A 22,143-nucleotide genomic window follows, 5' to 3' on the forward strand; every position below is an offset into this window, starting at 1 on the left:
ACGTTGAATCTTCATAATTATTATGCACTTAAAGGAGTGTTCTGGATGTTCATCGCGCAAAGCAAAATTAGAGGCGGATACAGCCGAGACGCAAGAGGTCGAGGTAGCGGACGAGATACACGAAGACATTTACACGAGTGACAAGCAAGACGGAGTCGGAGACGGGCCATTAGACACGATACCGCCACCTACGAATTGTATTTCTTGTTTCAATTAATGTTCTCTCAGATCTTCCTGTAAAAACTAGCGGAATTTTGTTGCAGCGCCCATTTCAGAGAACCAGAGCTCGGAAGTTCCTCTTACGGAGAAAATTTCTGAAATAGACGATTGTTTGGTATCTGCAGAGGAAATAAGAAACTTCCTAATGCCGATTGTTGGATCATATTTTAAGACAGACGAAGATCTGGTTGTGTTAGAGAGCATGCGGACCGATCCTCCGAGGAATGACTATATCAACGAAGTTAATAGAAATAAAATTCTAATGATACTAAATAAAATTATAACGATTAAAAGTAAAATAATATTAGTAGACAGAGGGAAGAATTTTTAAAGGAACGGATACATTAGATATGGTAGATAGAGCTCTCTTTTCAAATCCAGTAAAGATTTTCTTTCAAAGCAGTTTAAGCCCGATATTTGCTTTTCACGAGGAAATATAACGTTCTGTTTTATGACAACATCCACGTATGAAATATCTTTCCAGGTTCTGAAGATCGTTCCAAACGAGGGCACGGTGCTTCCGTATTCTGTGCAACGAGTACACGTAGGATTTCACGGTTTCGAACGGCTTCGAATAAAAGCCATCATCGTGTGTGAAATTTTCCGTGGACCCACCGAGCGGATTCATCTACTCGCTCGCGCAGACGCTATTCGATACGCGATTGACACGAATGTTATCGATTTTGGTCAACAGGTATTCATACATCTTACTGTCTAATGAAAATATCCACTTAATCGTAGAACGTTATTCGACATTTCTCTTATACAATTATTTTTGAGATTTATGATATTCGCCGGATCCTTACTTCTATGCTAAGATATTATAAATTACAGGACGATAATATTAGTACAGAATTTATTGTAGGACGAAATTTTAGCCATGACAATCGTTAAGGGTTGGTACTAAAATATTACTCGCGACAAATGAAAGCTTTGTCAGTTGTATAAATTACGAACGTTTGTAATTCATGATCAATATAGATCGTCATACAATTTCACGAAATTGTAAAACATGTTACAGTTGTTTCTGGAATATTCTCGTAGCAGCTTTGTCTTGAGGAATCTCTGTACGATAGCGTTCGATTACGAAATAAAAGTCACGGAGGTGGCTTCCAACGAGGCGATCGATCGATTCGATATATATCCATTGAAAATCCAACCGGATGGTGGCTTTGTGGACGCTGAATCGGTCGTGGAGTTTCACGTGGATCATCTGCCAACGATGCTCGGTCCTATCGGTCATCGATTTCAGTTAGAAGTACGACTAAACCCTTTTTAAATCGGTAATACGCTTGACGATTCCATTGAGTTCTTTGTTATTCGAAGATTTGTTAATAAGGGGCTCGTAAACTCTATAAGGAGGCATGCATTTGCATTTTTATTAAAAAAATCCTTAGATTGGTCACTTGATGCCCGTCACGATCGAAGTGATCGCTTATGGTGCTTTTCCACAAGTTTACCTGTGCATTCCTCGAGGAAAAATGCATCAATATCATTCCATCGAGCTAGAATATTCTGCTATCCAATCGTTGACCGAGGATTTCATAGTTAACGTAAGACAAATCGACGATGTTTCCAACGTTTTACATAAACATTGATGGATTGTATGTGACAGAAAATAGGGAACATCGTTGTCAAGAAGATTAACGATTTACTCGAAACGGACATGGAGATGTTAGCCGGTAAGTTTCAATATTGTCAGGATATTTAAGGAACGATAAATTTATTATAAAGCTGAGTAGCCGCGCAGAGTCCTATTGTATTTAGAGTGAATGAATATTTCACCGACTCGTGAACAAGAATGACAGTAGGCAAACATTAAGTATTCTATATGGTTCGTTTCGTATTAACACACTGTACTTTCCTTCGAGCCGAGGAATGGTGTATTATTCCGTACGACGAGACGTTTCCACGAACGATGGACATCGACATGGCGATAGAAAGGTGGTTGGCAAGGAAGTTCGTCGATGCAAATTCATACATTTTAATGCAGCATGCTACGACTCGCAGGAACGAGCCAATTCCTCAACTTTTTTCATCCGAGCACGTTATTGGTATGTCTTGCTCCTCGTAACCTTTCCTTTTATTGCCTCGAACGTAATTGTGCGTTTATATTATTCGCTCTGCATTATGCAGCCTGCGAACGATTGCAAATTCTGCCGTTTCTTCTTCGCAAATTTATTCAAATTCACAGGCAATTATCAAATATCATTGTCGTGAATAATAACAGATTATTATCATTAAACTGAATAACTTTATTCTCTTTCAAGATATGAAACACGTGATCGTCGAACGTACTGTTCACTACTCGGCCAATGTAATTAATTACGGCCCATGGAACGTGGAAATGAGAATGAAAATGGAGAACAAGAAAGACCACCCAGGAAGATCTGGCATCATAGTACACTTCAGAAAGCATTCCAAGCTGTTGGTCGGCGATTCTGCTATTCTTCAAGTGACCTGGCACCCTACACGAGAAAGATTTTCAGAGAAAAGCACAGAAGTGAAACATATGATTTACATAGAGGTAATCTTTGTCCAGACGAAAACGAAGAGAATTCACGAGCTTGGCAGATGAAATTCTATTTACGATTCCATGCAGGTATTATATGGATGCACGATTCCTGTCACTATAAAGGGAATAGTAACTTATCCGTACGTCACCGTCAATACTAAGTTTCTGGACTTCCAGGACGTTGTTGTTGGAGAATGTTTGGTTCTCCATATTTTGATCAAGAACGAGTAATAAATTATTCTTTTATCGCAACTTAGACAATAATAGAGTCAATGCGTAGAACGGGACGAGCTATTTAATTCGGTCTTTGTCCGACCCAGATCGGACTATTCTACTTGGATCGACTAGTAGTACGATTCGCGCACGAAAATATCGAAAATGAATGGAGTTCGGCCGAGTGACCCATATAAATTCCTGCGCGAGTACTAGAAGCAACAAAAAACTGCTGACTCAGTAGTGTGTAGCACATGAGAACGTGGGCAGCTTTTTCCTGGCCGCGTCGTCGGCGAAAAGCCCTTGTTCCTTCGTGTTCGCGAGAACCATTGGCGTAAAGACTGACTGCAATCGGTTTTCTTCTGTTTCGCATCGGCGTAACCATCAACCTTTTTCTTATTCTGCTTTTATCTTTCTTGCTTCTTTACTTTTCGTCGACTGTTGTTTCCGACGATTATTTCTCTCTTACACGCTTGTTATCGTAAAAGTTTCATTTGTCTCTTGTCGTATAAATTCTATCGGACAAATATGAGAAAATTATTTAACAAAACATGGTCGAAACGCGAGGATCATCCTACCATATTTAAACAGGCAATAATACTTTACGAATTTCATTTTGTCAGAATGCTACCCGCAAAATTTCTTGCCGCTGTATATTCCACTAGAAATGATCGTGCTGCTTTGCGAACTGAACTTCTTGCCTATCCGCTTTTAACCGCAAACACGCGGTCCTCTTATACGAAATTTTTCACCCTTCCATTCTCTGAAAAAGCTCGTTCTCACAACGACGGTTGTTGCAACGCGTAACGAGTCAGGCGTTTGCGGTTTCTTTGAGAATCGCGAACCACCATTGCGTGCGAGTCATTTTTCTCCAAATTCGTTCAAATAGAATCTTAATTAAAGTCGACCTATTTGCTATCTTCCACTTTCATCTGGCGCACACGGAAACAAAGTAATATAAAATGGATGGAAGAAAATGCAAACATACTCGTACGCAATGGTCGTCTTGAATATTCTGTTTTGGTCCGATATTTTTAACGTCAATTTAATCTTCCTGTCCGTCCTTTGATATCCTTGTATACTCGACTTTCGTCAAACTCATTTTATCTTTCACCTAAAATCATTTCCCAGCGGATTAGTCGATTGCGAGTGGGAGGCGAGGCTATCGGACGTTCATCGTAAGAAGCAACACGACGATTATCCATTTTACGTGGAATATGATACAAATTACTGTCCACCTGGTCATTTCGAAATTGTCCGGGTATATTTCAAACCTCGGAAAACGGTAAGAGCTCTCTGTTAAGCTCTCTGTTAAGAAATTCTTTCGAAGGGTTAATCGTTCCAGTGCTATATAGAGACGAGGTTAAAGATTATCGTAAAAATGAGCCCTGAAACGCAGATAGTCGCTATAACTGGTCGTGGAATTGAAAAAAGATTGAACATAATCGAACCGACTATTCAATTTCTGCCCACTATTCCGTATACGAATATTCAAGAAGTAGTTTTCACGATCGAGAATACTTGCAATTATCCTGTGGAGTTCTTCTGGCATCATTTGGACGAGTAAAGATACGCTTATGAGTTGCTCAGAAGTTACACCGGTTAATTCTATATACTAGAAATAATCCAAGCAATGAAATCAAAAACGTATAAAAATTGTGTTGAGACAGACAATTGAGATGAGAGTTGATCAGTTTGATATCTGAGTGACTCATATCTACCTCTTAATAAACGACGTTGCTAGATATCGCTTTCTCGATAAACGACGTTGGTCCAGTGTTTTCCAGATGGAGGATCATATAACGAAAGCTCTGTTGTATTACTACAAAGCGAAGGAAATACTGCTGCCACCCAGAAAGCCTGGTGAATCGATACCCTGGCAATTAACGAAATTTTACAGAGACATAATCAACGAGATGGCCCAGGCGTTAATTATGGAGAAGTTAAACGAAGAAGAACTATTCGAGGAAGAAGTTCAGCTTGAGAGAAGGAGTCACGAAGGAGACACGGGGAAGAAGAGAGAGAGGATGACCAGGTCGAGCGTATTGAAGAGGAAAACGAGAAAACGCGGAAGATCTATTCAGCAATCTACGGCGAGGAAAAGCAGCGTTCGTGAATCTAGTCGTCGCGGGAGAAGAAACGAAGTTGTCAGTGACTTGTCTAGCACGGATTCGGGTAGAAAAGACTGTCCGGACTTTTCAATTTTGAACGAAACTCTACTGGAATCCATTCCTCTACCCACGAGAGATCCCGAAGAAATCCAACACATGCTTTTCTGTAAGTCCTTGTGTCATTTCTTTTCGTAACGATATGTCGGAATTGACATAAACTGACCATTGTTCGAAATTTTGCGATCAAAATATATGCTGTCAGAAATACGAAAATATTAGGTCATCCCATAAGTTCGTGCCGTTTTTCGAGCGGTTATATATGTTATTTTTTTTAAACACCCATGAATCGTTGTCTTAGGTATTTTCAGAACATTTGACATCTCTTGAACTGTCACACTTTGTGATTTTTCAACAAGATTCCGAATTTTATCTTCGTCTGTCTGAGGAGGACAGACCTCCGGAGCGTTCCTCGTCTTCTAAACAGAAATTCCTAGCTCTAAAACGTTGGAACCACTTTCTACAGGTGCGAGATGAAAGCGCAGTTTCTCCGTAAACAGCACATATGTTTTTCGTGGCGATTGTTACAGAACTTCCTTTCCGAAATTCATATAACATGAGATGTCGAAAATGGATACGCATTTCACTCATGATTTTTTACTGTTAGAAGTCACTGTGTTCGCTATATTACGATCTTATACCCACGAAAATCTGCTCCAGCCTGTTCTCGATCAGCTAAGCTCAAGTGCATTGGTCCCTTATCGCCGTATGTTTATAAATCGACACATGAAATGTATACACAAAAGTCGGCACGAACTTATGGCATGACGTAATATTTGAATACCTTCGAATGGCAATGTACAGTGTTTGCCACTTAAACTCTAACAACAATAAGTTTTCATATTGCCAGGTTACATAGACGGCCTTTATAAGAGTTCAGATTTCCAAAGTAGAATGAAAGACCCGGTGAAGGAACTTTTCGAGAATATCCAGCGAAAATCCGACGTGTCGAACAATCTTCCGGATCCCTCGAAGCCTGAGAAAAGAGTCTGCGTTATTTTCCATGGAGCTCCTTTCACCGGTACTCCATTGTAACACGTACATCTTCGCTATTCACGAATCCCACACCAACTCCAGTTTCCACGATCTACTTTGTTGCAAAGCTTAATCCATGCCACTAACGATGATATAATCTCTTCGGACACGTAATTAGTCATTGTTCGATATCTTCTTAATCGATGGTACGTAATTTGTATTGTTCAGAGTATCAAGAGGTTGCGTGCCGGAGCGCCAGAGTCTTAGAAATTCCAGTTCTTAGCATCGATAAGGCGATCACGGAAGTTACTGCGCTTTCCGGAAGTCCGTGCTCGATTCAACTTCGACAGATCATCGACGATGCTTATGAGACTTACTCGGAGGCTTTTGTGAAACAAAAGTAAGATCCACGATACTTGAAAGTAATTATTAATAAATAATAAATTATAAGTAACAAATATGCAAAATAAGATACTATTACTTATTCGGAAGATGTGACAAAAGTCTTTCTTCGCGTTTGCTTTCTTTGGTTAATTATAAATACAGGAGTCTGCATAATCGCTTTTCCCTTTGTTCGAGTTTTTCATTTTTGTTAATGAGTTAATATTTCATTGTTTATCAGACAGCGTTTGATCAGCCAAGACGCTGGTGAAAGCAACGAGGTCGGATCAGAATCAACTAGAAGAACAAGAACTTCGAGTAAAAGGAGAAGTTCGCCGAAGGAGAAATCGTCCAGGACAGGAGGATCGTCTAAAACCCCGAAGAAATTGAAAACGTCGAAATCTGCTAAAATACAAAGTTCAGACGCGCAGAGAGAAACGATCCTTCGACTTTATGCAGATCCTGATCCGCTGGTAGAGCTGGATAAAATTCCAACCAACGAGAACTGGAAATGTTGGATGCTTTGAGTAGATACGAATATAAGATACAAGCTATTTTGTTACTGCAGAAAATAGTTGATCACCGTGATATCAATGACTCGCCCAGAGACAGAGGTGATAGAAGTCTAAGGAAAAAGAAGGATTCGTTTCTTGGGATTACTTCCGAATTAATAGCTGAAGCTCTTGAAGAAAGGTTTCTTTGTTACTTGAATCTCCTTTTTTTTTTCTATGGATCTTTCTATGGATTAAAAATCGATCGATCTGTAACCAGTTGCCTCAATTTATAACGAAACGAATGGTTTATAGATTATCCATGGAGGATTTCAAGCGAGGTTTCGTTGTACAGAGCTTGGAGTGCAATTTCCTGCGAAATAACACGCTCGAAGCTTTGCTTTCCTTGTTACGAATCGTCGGCAATATCGAGTATCTTCTATTCGTTACTTTTCTTAATTCGATGGCTTGCTACGACACAAGGGTTGAGCAACTTCAAAAGGAAATAGGTAAAATTAAAAGGCAAAGTAGGCAATTTATAAGAAGATAAAAAATGAAAGAAAACGTGAGATAGCTTCGAAATAAAAAGTTGTTCGATCCTTCACTATGAGAAATTGCACGTGAAATAGAATTGCCAACGGCACAGGAAACCGAGCTTTTCATCTTTGCAGCGATGAAAGCGACCGATCCCAATCAGAAGATCCAGGACATCGACGAGATGTCGTCGTCCGAATACGATCAACTTCCCGACGAGGATAAGAAGATGTATCTGGACGCGATTCTACCTCTTAAAAGGGCGGAAGCATCGCGTAGGCGAGCTCGATTCATCGAAAGAATGATGGAACGTACAAAGAAAAAGGTTTGATCGTTTGATCTGTAGAATCCGATCTGTGTTGGCAACCCATTAAGGATTAACATAGCATTAATGGAATATTTCATTGTTAACTTTTTCTCAAACGATTTACATCGTTGAATCCTTTTCTTCGATATCGTAGTTATTAAAAAGAAATTCCAAGGATTTCCTTAACATCTTCCTATTATTCTTCCATCGTACAATTTTAAAGACATTTACGTACGCGTATTAAATTTCTTGTATATCTTTAGTTTGTATTTCTTACACTGTCTATCCACTGTCTATTGGCGGCAGATGTATTTAAAGGGTGAATGTATTAATTTATGAGAATCTATCGAATGAAAAATTTTCGAACGAACGCGATCTTTCAAACAGTTTCAGAGCGAATGGAAGTTTAGCATCAGCTGCGGTTAAATCCGAAAGCCGCGGAAGCTCTTTCCATTAATTAGAAAGTTTCGAAGGTTCTCTGCGAGATTGCAAGGTTTGAATTCGATTGTAAATTTACATGAAAATTATGACTGTTTCGCAGGAGGATCGTAGCTACGTTTCAAGCTTGAAGACAACCAAGAAGAAGCGGAACGCAAAGTCGACGAGACACTCGACAGCAGCCAGTAACTCGAGGCCAGCTTCCAGTAAACGAGGGACAAGCAAAGCAACGAGAAGTGGAGACAGCTCGAAACGAAGTGGGTCTACTAAAGTAAAGAACTAAGAACAACGGTCGTAATTTATATGACCACGTGTTTCTTATTCTGCAGGGAAAGAATCTGTATCGAGCGAGGTGAAAGAAATTACAGCCACTATGGATCGATATTACAAGGATCTCTCGTCGATCGAGGCTGTGATTCGTAATTGGGATCCCATAAAAGACGATAGTAATTTTATTTTCGTCCTTGCTAATTCCTCTTGAGTATCGATGACGACCTTATTATTTCGTCTGTAGGAAACAGCTTCTACGACGAAGTCTAAAGCATCAAGAAGCGCTAGATCCAAAGATGTATCTCCTTTAGATACAGTCCAAGAGGTGACGTATAAAAGAAACGATACTATACTTTGTACAAACGATATAATTCGTAGAAAATTATACAAGAAATGTAAAAATTAGGTGCCTGCAAACAATTTTCACATATGGTACGTAAGATCCAGCGATCCTTGGCAAGACACAATGTACGATCTAGTTGTCGCTCAAATGAACGAGAACCTATTGGCAAAATCTGCTCTCCGTAAGTTGAATAATAACAATCTGTCTTCTTAAATATACAATATGCACGTATCTTTTGTAGCCGTCGAGATTATACCAGTACCAGATCTTCGACCCAAACTTTATTCCGTCCTCAGGTGGAAAAGCGTAGAAAAACGAGCTAAAAGAATTCTCGGCGGTACGCTCTTGAATCTCACTGTAATTCCTATACCGATATTTCCAATAATAAAGATTCGCGAATAAATGAATTATTATTCAGACGTCTATCGATTGGTTTCTGACATCGATGCCGGAAATCTTCTCCGTGAACGAGTCAAACGCAGTGAGCGAGGTGAGCGATGCAAGAGAATTACAGTATCGCTAAAAGAAATCGTAGAAGACGTGGACGTAAAACGAGCAAAACGGAGGAACAAAAATCATTGAGCAGAGCGGAAAATCGTTCTGTGAACGCATCGACGATTGGAAGCAAGGACACGAACAACGCGTCATTTCTGGAAACGATTCGGGAAGAGTCCTTGAAGCCACGATGGATTTTACTGCCGAGCAGCCAGAGGTTCATTCGCTTCCAAGGGAGTCGGGGTTATGGGGACGTGTGCGTTTGATGGAAATTACGTCACACGAAGTGGAATGTTACCGGTGTAGCCGATATACCGAGGCTGGACATGAATCCTAAAACGATTTTTGCGAAGGTACTAATTACTAATTCTCTATCTCTATATGCTCGAACTAGCTGCAGGAATTCATGCAGATAATTTTATCTTCCGATTTTTGGAAACATATTTAACAACTTTCCGGAAGGATGATTACTTTTTTGTTTTACTATTTGTTCTACTTTATTGTTTTGCTTTACTAAGTAATATTTGAATAGCTTCCTGGAACAGGAACCCATGGATACATAGTAGGTAGCAAGAGTTCATTGGGTTGGAAGTTTTAGCTTTTTAATATTAACTATGTTTCAACTACATGGTAGAAATGTCTTTCAAAGAAATTTGTTCTTTTCATACTTAGAGAAGAAATAAAAATTTTTTCAGAAAGTTCCTCGATTAATATTTCATTAAAGAGCCAAATAAGGGAAAGATAATATCATTTTGAATCGTTAGAAACAATTCAGGTATATTTGGTTAATCCCTTCGTAAACGTATTGTAGACTGCAGATGCTAAATTGAACGAGGCAGAGAGTTCTACGTACTTTTACGACAAAGAGTTGTACGATTTTGGATCTCAGCTGGTTCTCCGTAAAGACAGAAGGTATTTCTTCGCTTTAAACATTTTAATGCATTAATTACACAATTATACAAAGTGTCGGAGTTGCTCCGACAATTCCTATAACTTTTAGAAGAATCTATAACTATCTTCGCAATTATGTTCTCAGTGTAATTAGAAAGAAATATCAGAGGAAAAAGATGAATATTTCTAAGAGTACTACGTCTGTAGGACCATAGTCCTTTCGTTAGTGCAATGATGCGCGTGCACTCGACTGGTAGAATGAGAAATGCAACAGAAACCGATTGCCTCTGTTAAAGAAACGAAACGATTTCCTCTATTATCAAGAGAATCGAGCGCGTTCCTTCCATTTTCAGTTGGCGAATTCGCAAGTTACATCGACTTATCTGTTTGCAGGCCGCATCGTCGAGAGGCTCGGCTGAAGTTTTGCAACATTTCCGAGGTGGAGGTGGAGGTTCGCGTCTCACTGACGGAAAACGATTCCCAGTGCTTCTTCGTTCAGCCCCAGCAGCTCCTTATCGCTGTACGTTATCGGCTAACGACACGCTGTTTAATTATTTCGTAGTAGTAGTCCGCGTCTCGCAAAATCGAACGATTCACTTGCTAACGAGAACAGAAATCTACGCAGCGGAGTAACTGCGCGACTCTGATCTTGTCGGCCATCGCTACCAGACTAGGAATTATCACGGGAAAGTTGTTCTTGTGCGTGACGAACAATCCGAAAGTCGAAGTGATCGAGGTAACTGTAGAAATAGACTTTTGAAGGATACTGGTATTTTTAATGGACGAATTGAAGAGCTTTTGTGAAAAGAAAACTTATAAATAAATACTAGGTGTACGGATGAATAGTCCAAATTTTTAAGGAAAGTTAACGTTTAGCTAAGAAACGATACAGCAAGTTGTTCAATCGAAGTGTTCGTCGTTGATTTCTCTATTTTTAAGCCAATCTATGGGGCAAGTGGTGACTTCCATCATGGCAAAATGCTGCGTCTTTAGACAAGCTCCAATCGTCAAGTCATTTTTGTATCTAATCCACTAATTGGAAGTGCGTGTCGGATAAGACGCGTCACATCGATTGGAACAGATGATAATTGGAAGGAGTAATGTCCAGTAATGGCTGCTGCAAGATGTACTAACCAAGACACATTGATGTCTTTTGTCGTAGAAGCAGTTTGTGGCCTAGCGTTGTCACACAGCAATTTCCCTCGCAAATTTCCTCCTTTGTCAGTGGCCTGACGATTGGATCTTGTTTAATAGATTTTGAAGTTATAGAAAGCAGTTTTGAACTTCACTGAATAATCTGGATTATTCGTTCGTATACTTAATATACATATCGGTCAGAGATATTTTGACATTTATTTTTTAGAAGATGTATTTTAATTAGAAAATTACAATAAATTGAACTGCAATTAATTTTTCTTTAAAAACATATTACCTATGTGTGATGGAACGCGATGACGCCATTCAATTTATTTTCTAGAATCATTGTCGATAGTAAAATTGGCTCTTCCATTATTTTACATCTCGTGGTCCGAAATCTTTTAATCGTTATAATTTCGCAACAAATTCAGTTGCAAAGCAAAGGTACCGTGTTGGACATCGAACTGGATGAGAAAGAGTTGTCCTTCGGTCGCATACTGCTCTATCGAATAGAATATCGAACACTGACTATCAGAAATAAAACTCGGTTCCGTTCTTTTGGTATTTGGAAGCCGAAGAGCCTGCTGATCCACAGATAACGTTCACGCCTTTTCATGGGTGATAGAGACTCGCAGCGAGCAAAAGATTGAGTTTTGTTATCGCACGCTACCACGGTAACATATGTTTCTTTGATTTCGACGAATTGAAAGTTAGTTAAATATCGTGTCGAGTAACTTAGAGAACATTTTTTAAACGTAGAGTAAACTTTCTAAATATTATCTAACAAGAAAGAAAGAATTTCTTAGAGAATTTTTGTACAGGTCGGTGTGGTCCGCAAGAAGGCGATAATCTTCAAGGCATTTCTAGACGAGGACGACAACGATCCCATTTTCTACGATGTCGTATTAATATCTGGAGAAACTTACGACGTCGCAGTGGACATCAACTACGCGAATCCTATCGATTTGAAATACATAAGGGTGAACTTCGCCGCGAAGACGACTTTCTCCATAAGAAATCGCGGTGACTACGAGGTGAAATACGCGTAAGGACAGCTCCACGTTCTTCTCTTTCCCATATTATTACGAACAAGACGAGGAAGATGATGACTTTTGTAGAATTACCTTGGAAGACAAAGAAATTGGCGAAATTAAACTTACCTGATAATTTCAAGAAGAAGCTGGAAATCGAGCCAACCACTGGAACTGTTTCACCAAATCAGGAGAAAACTGTAGAAGTTTGTATTTTTAAATATAATTTAACGAGTCACTGACCACGTGTGTCCTGTAAATTTTCTGCACCTTTAAGTTTTTCATAAAAGTATAATATAAACATTCGCAATTTAATGATCGGTATTTAATTTGTTGAGAGATCAAGTTATTTCTCTCAATGGATTCGATCGGTTTGGCTTCTGTATGTCTCATTTGTACTGTCATAGATGATATTCAAACCGAAGACCGAGCTGACGCTTAAGGAAGCCCCGATATTAAAATGTCATTTGGTTGACACTCATAAAGAAACTACTATAATCGCCGAGATTCCTATCAACGTTTCTCTTGTTGCATATTACACTAGGTATGTTCTTCGATATCTTGAAAACTCTTGGATATTGAGGATTCCATGGAATTCCCCTTTGAATTACGACAGGTTTCGTATCAATCCATATCCTGTGGTAAACTTTGGAGCGTTGGCCATGTGCACCGAGAAAACCATGTACCTCAATATCGAGAACATCGGAAAATTTCCGTTACACTATTCTATTCGACTATTGCACAAACATCCTTCTGTCATGTACATGACCAAAGCTTTGCCAAAAGAATTTCCCAAGAAGACGAGCCTGGCGGAGAGAAGAACCACGTCGAAGAAAGGGAAGAAATCTGCCAGAAGCGTCAAGACCGAGACCAAGTACTATATTTTGATAAATGAAATCCGGCAAAATAATGAAATACAGGAGGACTTAATTAACTTTGAACGTATAGAATCCATTCGGAGCCAGAGAGGTTGACAATAGGGTCAATTACGATAATGAAAACAGGGCACCGTAACGTTGATCAAGCGGACGGCATCGCCATCAGCTGTTGCAATTCATTGGGTTCCCAAGAGGAACAGATTATTATTGTGGTGGACAATAGCATTCCCGAGGACAGAGAAGGGAAAATAGTCACGTTATCCATGAACTCGTTCATGCCCACTATCGATTTCCAGGACCTCGACTCGACGTTTCAAGAAAATCGCGTGGTTGATAGAATTCAAGACTTCGACTGTCCCAAAGATGTTCTTATCGTCTCTTGGTCCTTTAAAACGATGCACGCTTTGCAAATGCGAATGTTCAATCTTGTATTTTGTTTCTTTACATTTATTCTTTCTTTTTTCAGATCGGGGCGCACACTGTGTTTGCTCGTCAAGAGAAATCTCTCTACTTCCGGTATATCAACGTACTGAGCACTCACGTAACTTGTTTCAAATTGTATAACCGTGGCGTAGTTGCTGCGAACGTAGAAATTCGCTTGATGGAAGAATCTTTGATGCCAAATACAGCAAAACCTAACACGTTTATCGTAGAACCGACGAACGACCAGATTCCTCCAATGAGTCACAAAGTGTTCACAGTGTCTTTTACCCCGCACATCATAGAGGTGAATTCGTGGTGATTGAAATTATTACATTAGAGAGAGAGAGAAAGACAAAGAGAGAGAGAGATTAAATGAAATTTCTCGAAATTCTCTGGGGTTGTTTGCAGACGTTTCAAGAAACGTTTCGAGCAGCCGTGGTTTTGCCTTCGCATCTCGAAGCAGACCAGCTATTCATCAAACTGATAGGAGAATCTTGCGTGCCGGAAGTGGCGATTACAGAGCCAGTGCATGGAGCACGAGAAAGACCTACTTTGAACTTTCCTCGTACATTGATCGACGAGAGCAGTTACAGATATCTCGCTTTGGAAAACATCGGATTCATTAAGGCGAAAGTCATCGTGAAGATCGACGAGGATTTGAATAACGTGTTCCTCTTTTCCGCTTGCTCGGATACGCAGCATTTACTGCAAATTTGGGAGGATTACTGCGATGGTTAGCCATTTAACCCGTGTCGTAAATTTACTTGAAAAATGAGATTATTCGTATAAATTGTTAGAACAATGACGCGCGGATATAATTGAGAAAGAAGTAGAGGTAAAATATTTGCACGAGCTGGAATTGACGCGACCATCTTCATCCTAGCGTTAACCCCATCTCAGCGTTATAAAGAAAAATTGAAGATGTTACCAAACATTTGTAATTTTGTCGTTACAGAACCGCGATCGATGTATCGTAGTTCGTCTGGCACCCGGAAATGTAGCTCGCTTCAAAGTAATCTTCGCTCCGACTGAAATCAGGAAACATCATGGAAAAATTCGTTTGCACGTGATCGATAATCCGTACGAGAATATGTCGACTAATTTGGAAGGCGAGTGTTACGTGGAGCCGATCGTTCTGGACGGCTTACAATTCGAGGAGAATAAACGTAAAGTCGTGACCGAAAATCACAAGGTCCGGAGAGTTTTGTCCAAGCAGAATTCATTGGTTTCAGGTGAAAGGCAATTTGAACGACTGTACAAAGTTGAAATTTGAACGATTCATTTGTCATCAATTTCATTCAAATTTCGCTGTTTCATTAACCATGACGTGAACAGAAGTGTATTTTACAGCTTCGAGCATCTCGATGCACTCTGCGTCTCTGACCTACATTCTCGACTACGGACTTTGTTTCGTTAGCAAAATGTACAAAAAGACATTCAAGATTGCCAATAAATCTACAGATCGATGGTTTCGTTTCCAATGGAGTGCACATCCGCACGTTGTGTTCGAGCCATCTATTGGACATATCAAGTATCTCACGTGCAAAGAAATCGTTGCTACTTTCCTGGCACCTGAACCTGCGAATTACGAGAACGTACGTTTCCCAAATGTAACCTGTTGTCACTGAATCGTGAACGAAATAATTTCCAATATTCCACCGTCTTATAGTATCATTTCCTTGAAAATACGATATTACATCTGATCTATCATTTTTCTGCCACTTCAACTTGTGTATTTCACGCTCACAAACGTTAGTAAATTGTTTTAAACAACGTGCTCTTTACCTTTCATTTTTCCTTTTAGATTCGCATCGAGTGCTTGATATGCGAAATTCTGGTAGAATATTCGCAACACCAGTTAGTAGGTTGGGACGATAGACAGACGGAGTGCGTTGGGAGCGGATACATCATGATCTGATGGATCGATTAAGCGACGTAAACTTGTTACTGAAGAAAATCGTGGAACCAACCATCGAGGCAAAGCACGAAATTTTGGCTGGGACGAACAGATCGATCGATCTCCTATTAAACGCCATTGTTGCATTTTCGGAATGTTTGTGCACTGTTCAAGAAATTTGTTTCAACGATACGCTGATGTTTCAGGTCAATTTTCTACCTTGCAATCAGATAATTAAAAACTAAGAAGGAGAGATTTTTTTAATTAGAAACTCTAACAAGATAAATAGCTCGCGTATTCGTTGCACATCCTGGAACAAAATTACGTTTGATACCAATAAAAATTTCAATCGCGTTGGAAACAATTGCGAAATTTCATTGCAGACCAGGGTACAAATTCTTCCTATCGAATCCAGGGATCGTAGATACGGTGTTCGCCTGGAAGATAAACATGGACGAACAGTATCCGAAGAGGGTACATAGGAGACAGTTCGAACGTGACTTCCAGACCGAGAACCGCGGACGAAACCCGCTCCCAGCATTCGAGATCATCTGGGGAATCTTCTCCGCAACAAGTGAACTCGATCGCAGAAATTTCGGGCAGGATGAATCGAGCGCGGGGGTCAACACGAATATTTTGTCACGACGATGCATGTCATTCGTTTCCGGTAATGGTATATCATTGCTCGTAAAAAAGACTGTGGACTTTTATGCATTTTGAAGATTGAAAGATGCTAAAATACACAGAATTCACGTAAAACGTAAAAATACAAAGAATATACGAAAAATCCAAACCCAATTCCAGGTTTCGTTATTTGTGTATTTTCATAAATATGAATTTGCATAAAAATTCACAGTCCACCAATAAGTTATATATTGTACATAGTAAGATTCATAGTAATAGTATGTGACTTTGACTAAATTCTACAAATCAATGGTAAATCAGTGATTAAGAGGAAAACATGAATTATCTGTCTTTCGGTGTATGTCATTAATTTTTAAAAAACAATTTCATGGTATCGTAATATTCTTTTATTCCATTCGTGCTTCTTTCATCCGTTCTGTCATTAGGTTATCTTTCATGGAAAATAATATTTATAATTTTGCAGATAGCGTCGATATGAAAGATGCTTCAACGATGAAACAATCGGATCTGTTCAGCAGTACCGCAGGATTATCGGGAAGAACCACCGACAGTTGGTTAGAAGGCGATGATCTGCCTTTCGTAATTTATCCCGAGACAGGAACGATATCACCCGGACAATCTGTGGAATGTACATTAAAATTTTCACCCAAGGATGTATTTTATTACAAGGCATACCTTACGTGCAAGTATGAATCTAATAAAACCATGTCTTCTATTTCTTTCTTTTACAAAGCAGCGGTATTAAAATTCAGTATGTTGTTAATTAATCTGATATTACCAAAATTCCCCTTTTATTTCATTATCGAACTAAATATGTATCTTTTCAGCTTGCATATCAATTATTTTCCCTTAACCGAGCCCGCTCTATCATATTTTGCTATATATTAAAAAAGCCTTGGAAATGGAAAAAATTGTTCAAAACTTGTTGAAATATAGCATAGAAAATCACGAATCGAAGCAAGCGGATCTGATAATTCCCGTCGTAGCAAGAAGTTTGCTGCCTTATTGTCACTTCGACGTACAGGATAGCGACTACGTAACCAGTGGAAGACGAGATCCATCGCTACCTGGTCCTTGGGATATGAAATAGACGATCCCACTTTGTGGCAGAACATCAGGGTAATCGAATTTAAAGTGGTTGGCGTGGCCGGAACTCATGTGAAGTAAGTGTACTACATTGTACCGTTTGTAAAAGACGTTTTGCTTTAACGAAGTTTAGTAGAAAAGCAAATAAAAAGAAATCTTCTTCGAACAACGATCGAAGCGTTCGTTGCAGCAGCGCGAACCTTGAAACAATGCTTAAGCTATAAAAATAAAAATGTACGATTTCAGAAAATTCCACCTGATCAACCCCACTGTAGACGATTATTATTTCTCATGGACGAATCGATCGCCTCTTGGATCAGGCGAGATATCAATTTTCATTGCGCGGTGACCGAGGGTATTGCCGAACGTGGAAAACGTACCGACCTGGCTTTCACATTTTTGGCAGAGAACGTCGGCGTCTTTGAATCATTCTGGCTCTTTTCCATCGATAGATACAATCTGGAGTGCCTTTTCCTGCTTGTCGGCATCGTAACCGAACCGTCGGTGTACTGCCTCACGATTCACGTGAAACTCAAGCCAACGATCTTAGGTTGGACTCGAAGCATTCTTACCGTGAACCACCCAACGTGTTTCTCTTTCTCATTTCTGTTCTCTCATTCGGAGCACAGTTGCATACAGGGTGTCGCGTTTCATTCGTTTCTACCGCTTGTATGTACGACCTCACGGCGGATTTTATTCTGTTCTCAGGATTCAACGTGAGAGATTCGTTGAAAATATTGAACAACGAGGATTTTCATATACCGTTCAGCGTGTTAGAGGAATCGCTTTATTCCGAGGGTAAATTTCAAAAGCTTAGCGTAACGCCGATGACTGGAACTCTGATCTCGAAGAGCGAGCAACATTTCTGGTCATTGTTATTCTTAACAATAGTTAAAAATCTATATTTTTAAATACTCTTGCCCCTGGTTCAGTACTATTCATTTTCTTCTTTATCTTGAAACCAATTTTTTAGCTTCACACAACGTCCTCTGCGACATTTTATCTATACGATTTTCCCTCTTTTACTGTTTTTCCAATATCGATTTATATCAGTAACACGAAATCCTTCTCGTTTGTCAGATGATTTTCGAATTTTACGCTTTCTACGCGAGATACCGAGCAGAATGGTAGGATGAATGTTTTTTTTAATTCGTCCACAGGGTCGAGTATCATCCAACCCAGGTCGGTGAATTCCACTTTTCCATTCAATGCGCCGTGAAGCTGATGAAAAATCCTTACCATGTTCGTGACCGCCTCCGTTTACGATATCGTGTCCTCGGTTTCGTATTGCAAGCTCAACGGCGAAATCGTGCGAGCTTCCGAGAGTAAGGAGAACGTCATCGACCTGGGCAAGGTGAATAAACCGGTTCTGAACATCACTAAGGAAGAAAAAAGGAAAATGTCATGGCTGATTGGGGATGCTTATACAAATTTATATTTCTACGAATACAACTACAGGAATAGAAGCTAATCAGAGATTTGTTTCGGCTGTTAAATTTTATAACGAGTACTTTTTTCTTGCATATTTTGTACGTTTTACGTATACCACGTGCACGATATACGATTTTGCAATTTCAAATTTAACATAAATGTATAAGTATTCGCAGTCTAGTTGTCACGCACGTTTAACACTTCGACTGCCACGTTGATCTGAGCCACGGTGGTCATTGGTGACCCGAGCGTTTGAACTTCTTACAATTGTAAAAATTATATAAAAATTGACAGTTAGGGTATTTTGAATATAATCGATAAATAGAAGATACTTTGAGACAAAAAGTGCCCCATTGAACGATTAAACATTTTTATTAGAACATAAAAAAAATGAGAACAAATCTTGCATCTAACGTGCACTGTGTTTGCATCCATATCTTTGAGGAGTAATCTACGAATATTATTGTAAACACATCTTAGAAAATAATCGTAAATGCTGCTTTATAATCATATAATTGAAGTTAGAAGTGTGCACATACCTTACTATTATACAGGGTGGTTGGTAACTGGTGGTACAAGCGGAAAGGGGGTGATTCTACGCGAAAAAAGAAGTCGAAAATATAAAATAAAAATTTTTCGTTCGAGGCTTTGTTTTCGAGAAAATCGACTTTGAATTTTCGCTCGGTACGCGTGCGGTACGTTATAATGGATCTCACTGTAGATCGTTGTCTCGATGGAAAAATTAAAAAAAAAAAGAGAAAATAGTTTTCCTCTTGTACCACCAGTTGCCAACCACCCTGTATATACAACGAGCAAATACCGTTTACTGACATCTTCTACATGTTTCAACAATATATTCTGCACGTTTTGCTTACGACAAAATAACGAATGCGAATGGTTTGTTGAAATAAACGAAGCCTCGTTATAATATGTCGCTATCAACTGTTACTAAGGCGCCACGGTGGTCACCCGTGACCACCAATAAAATAAACGGCCCATTGGGGAAGCATATTGTCTTATATCATCAATTTATTATTATTTCGCCATTATATGCTCTGAATAATAAAAATACTCCTGTGGCGTCCTGAACGAAACATGTGATTTCGGCGTGGCACTCAAAGTGTTAAGGATGCAACAAGGCGAATTGAAAAGAAATGAAAACGTGTCTTGTTTTCGCTCGAAGATAATGCCCGAGGTACCGATTAATCTCAAGTTCGACATAACGAATGCGTGTAAAGTAGCGTTCTATTACGCTTGGGAGCTCGGTATGACGCCGGAAATTTCCTGCAGAAACGCGTATAGCGTGACCACGTCTCAGAAGCAAGGCCATGTGACCAGCGAGGATCGATCCGCCTGTTATTTGACCCTAACAACGTATCAAAAAGTTACAATAAAGGATCATTGTGTTCTTCTAAAGGTACGCTAATCGCAAGCGACAAGAAAACTTTTGAAAAATCTTCCGATCTGCGTGAAATATTTCACTTGACAAGTGTAACGATCTTTTCTACTTCTCTTCAGATATCCAATGGTCCCACTTACAAATTCACGTTGAAAGCTACGTCCAGAAGACCTGCCATCGAATTCAGCTTCAATCGCTACGATTTCGGACCTTGCTACATTCAGCAACACAATGCAATCTCCTATTACGCGGAGCTTCGTGTAACAAACTCCGATGATGTAGCTTTTATGTGGGTTTCTTTGTAAAAATTCACTCGTGATCAAAATTTCATCAAAATCGCATATCACGCTTGGCTGATGTTCCTCGTTAATCATTCCCTCGGATACGATAAATTAAGCTGCTTAAGTTTACGACGTGAACCCTCGACGCTACAATTTTTTCAAATTTTTTAAAACTTTCTCGGGTTCCTCTTACCGCTCGTCGAAATAAAAAATGAAGGACTAGAAGTCATTTACCGCTTTACGGTCGCTGTATCTCTCGTCTGCGGTTTATAAGAGTTTCTAAGCGCTCGTTTCTGTACGCTTAATAGTAATCGCGTGTCATAAGACTACAGCTCAGCTTCGGTACAGGGGAAATCAGTGGACAGGGGAACTGATTTGCCAATTAAACTAACGTAATTGTAAAACTGACCGTTAATTGTAAAGACCAGAACTATTATGTAACCTGCTATTTTAACATTTTAATGCTCAGGGACTTTTTAGAACGTTTTTTGTAAACTGTACGTTATTCACCAGGAAAGTATCCAGACGTTTTTATTCAGAACCTGATGTAATTAAAATTACTGCGCGATATTTTTAGACGGTATAATCGATAAAATATTCGCTATAAATTATTTTATTCCTCTTATCCTTCTTATTTTATCTCGTTGCGTCTTTTTTGCCTCTTATAACTTATAATTTCGTGGGCTGGATTTTCTGACACGCGAGCATATTTGATTAAGAGATTCATCAATTTGTTAATTAATATCGCGATACATACTGTAATTAAACGATATAATTTAAACTAAACTGCAAGTAAAGTGAACTAAAATAATTATGCTACATATACGACTATTAAAGCGTGAACGATTCAAGCGTTTTGCAATTCTAGCGTCAATGTATTAACGAGCCTGTGATCCTTTCTATTTATCTTACGCAATTATCGTAACACAGAATCGAATGTAAATTCGAAGAACAACCACACCTCTCCATCGACCTAAATTCGATATCAGAAGCGCTGGCTCCACGCTCTACGATCACCATACCGATCGCTTTTCGACCATTGAAGGAGATTAAGTACCACGAATGTTTGGTGTTCACCATCAACTCGGCAAACGAGAAGAGGATAACGATTATTGGCGGGGCATTGGCTATAAAGTAAATTATCCATCATGTTGCGCTGAGCAATGGCTTGTTAAAACTTTCGTATAGAGAGATAGGAGGTTGCTCGTCAGGTTTTCGCGACCGGGATCCGGTTCTCCACGGAGTGAAGTCGACGCGACGGAAAGCGTAACAAAGCAAGTTTCTCGGTGCTACGCGCTCAAAGAGGAACTCTCACGAGACACTAACTAACGTTTCGGCGAGATACGTACTCGAATTCGCTCGGGGGTCAAACGTTAATCTCTCGGAACTTCCCAAAATCCGAGGTGGCACGATGGCAATCTTCATATCTCGAATGAAAAATCCAACCTTTCCTTTCCTATCGTTATCTTAAAAGCGCGTATTTCGAATTTCTAGCGTTGATATCCTGCGTTACACTATGAAGTGTTTTCCAGGTTCGTTTGGTGAACCCGCGCGATCAATCGATAGATCTTGGTAACATTCCCGCTCGCAAAGAGCGTCGTAGGAAGATTCCGGTGATAAACGAAGGTTTGGCACCGCTTGATCTGAATTCGGGATCATGAAGTATCTAAATGGCTACGACGAGTACCGCGAAAG

General features: G+C 39.6%; 1 protein-coding gene across 1 annotated transcript in view; it reads left to right on the plus strand.

Annotated features, from left to right (window-relative positions):
- Positions 1-22,143, plus strand: part of LOC117243625 (hydrocephalus-inducing protein-like) — a 33,166-nt gene that overhangs the window by 7,180 nt on the left and 3,843 nt on the right. Inside the window, 52 exon segments of the mRNA XM_033511268.1 lie at positions 35-197; positions 264-460; positions 704-913; positions 1,617-1,772; positions 1,835-1,901; positions 2,490-2,746; positions 2,822-2,961; positions 4,079-4,208; positions 4,293-4,510; positions 4,725-5,224; positions 5,966-6,136; positions 6,319-6,490; positions 6,713-6,972; positions 6,975-7,164; positions 7,278-7,493; positions 7,609-7,727; positions 8,571-8,653; positions 8,756-8,836; positions 8,918-9,035; positions 9,096-9,211; positions 9,273-9,344; positions 10,161-10,261; positions 10,634-10,760; positions 10,854-10,976; positions 11,809-11,920; positions 11,923-11,994; positions 11,997-12,051; positions 12,186-12,422; positions 12,496-12,513; positions 12,515-12,614; positions 12,816-12,952; positions 13,025-13,282; positions 13,357-13,651; positions 13,753-14,013; positions 14,118-14,442; positions 14,537-14,544; positions 14,665-14,941; positions 15,060-15,304; positions 15,514-15,595; positions 15,598-15,812; positions 15,892-16,273; positions 16,715-16,937; positions 17,188-17,324; positions 17,327-17,414; positions 17,584-17,635; positions 17,638-17,887; positions 18,046-18,205; positions 18,498-18,663; positions 19,952-20,185; positions 20,287-20,460; positions 21,981-22,092; positions 22,095-22,142. Of these exon segments, the coding sequence (XP_033367159.1) occupies positions 35-197; positions 264-460; positions 704-913; positions 1,617-1,772; positions 1,835-1,901; positions 2,490-2,746; positions 2,822-2,961; positions 4,079-4,208; positions 4,293-4,510; positions 4,725-5,224; positions 5,966-6,136; positions 6,319-6,490; positions 6,713-6,972; positions 6,975-7,164; positions 7,278-7,493; positions 7,609-7,727; positions 8,571-8,653; positions 8,756-8,836; positions 8,918-9,035; positions 9,096-9,211; positions 9,273-9,344; positions 10,161-10,261; positions 10,634-10,760; positions 10,854-10,976; positions 11,809-11,920; positions 11,923-11,994; positions 11,997-12,051; positions 12,186-12,422; positions 12,496-12,513; positions 12,515-12,614; positions 12,816-12,952; positions 13,025-13,282; positions 13,357-13,651; positions 13,753-14,013; positions 14,118-14,442; positions 14,537-14,544; positions 14,665-14,941; positions 15,060-15,304; positions 15,514-15,595; positions 15,598-15,812; positions 15,892-16,273; positions 16,715-16,937; positions 17,188-17,324; positions 17,327-17,414; positions 17,584-17,635; positions 17,638-17,887; positions 18,046-18,205; positions 18,498-18,663; positions 19,952-20,185; positions 20,287-20,460; positions 21,981-22,092; positions 22,095-22,142 (8,710 nt within the window).

Source organism: Bombus vosnesenskii, unplaced genomic scaffold (genome assembly GCF_011952255.1).
Source record: "Bombus vosnesenskii isolate JDL3184/JDL3185 unplaced genomic scaffold, Bvos_JDL3184-5_v1.1 scf7180000013266, whole genome shotgun sequence".
NCBI lineage: Eukaryota > Metazoa > Arthropoda > Insecta > Hymenoptera > Apidae > Bombus > Bombus vosnesenskii.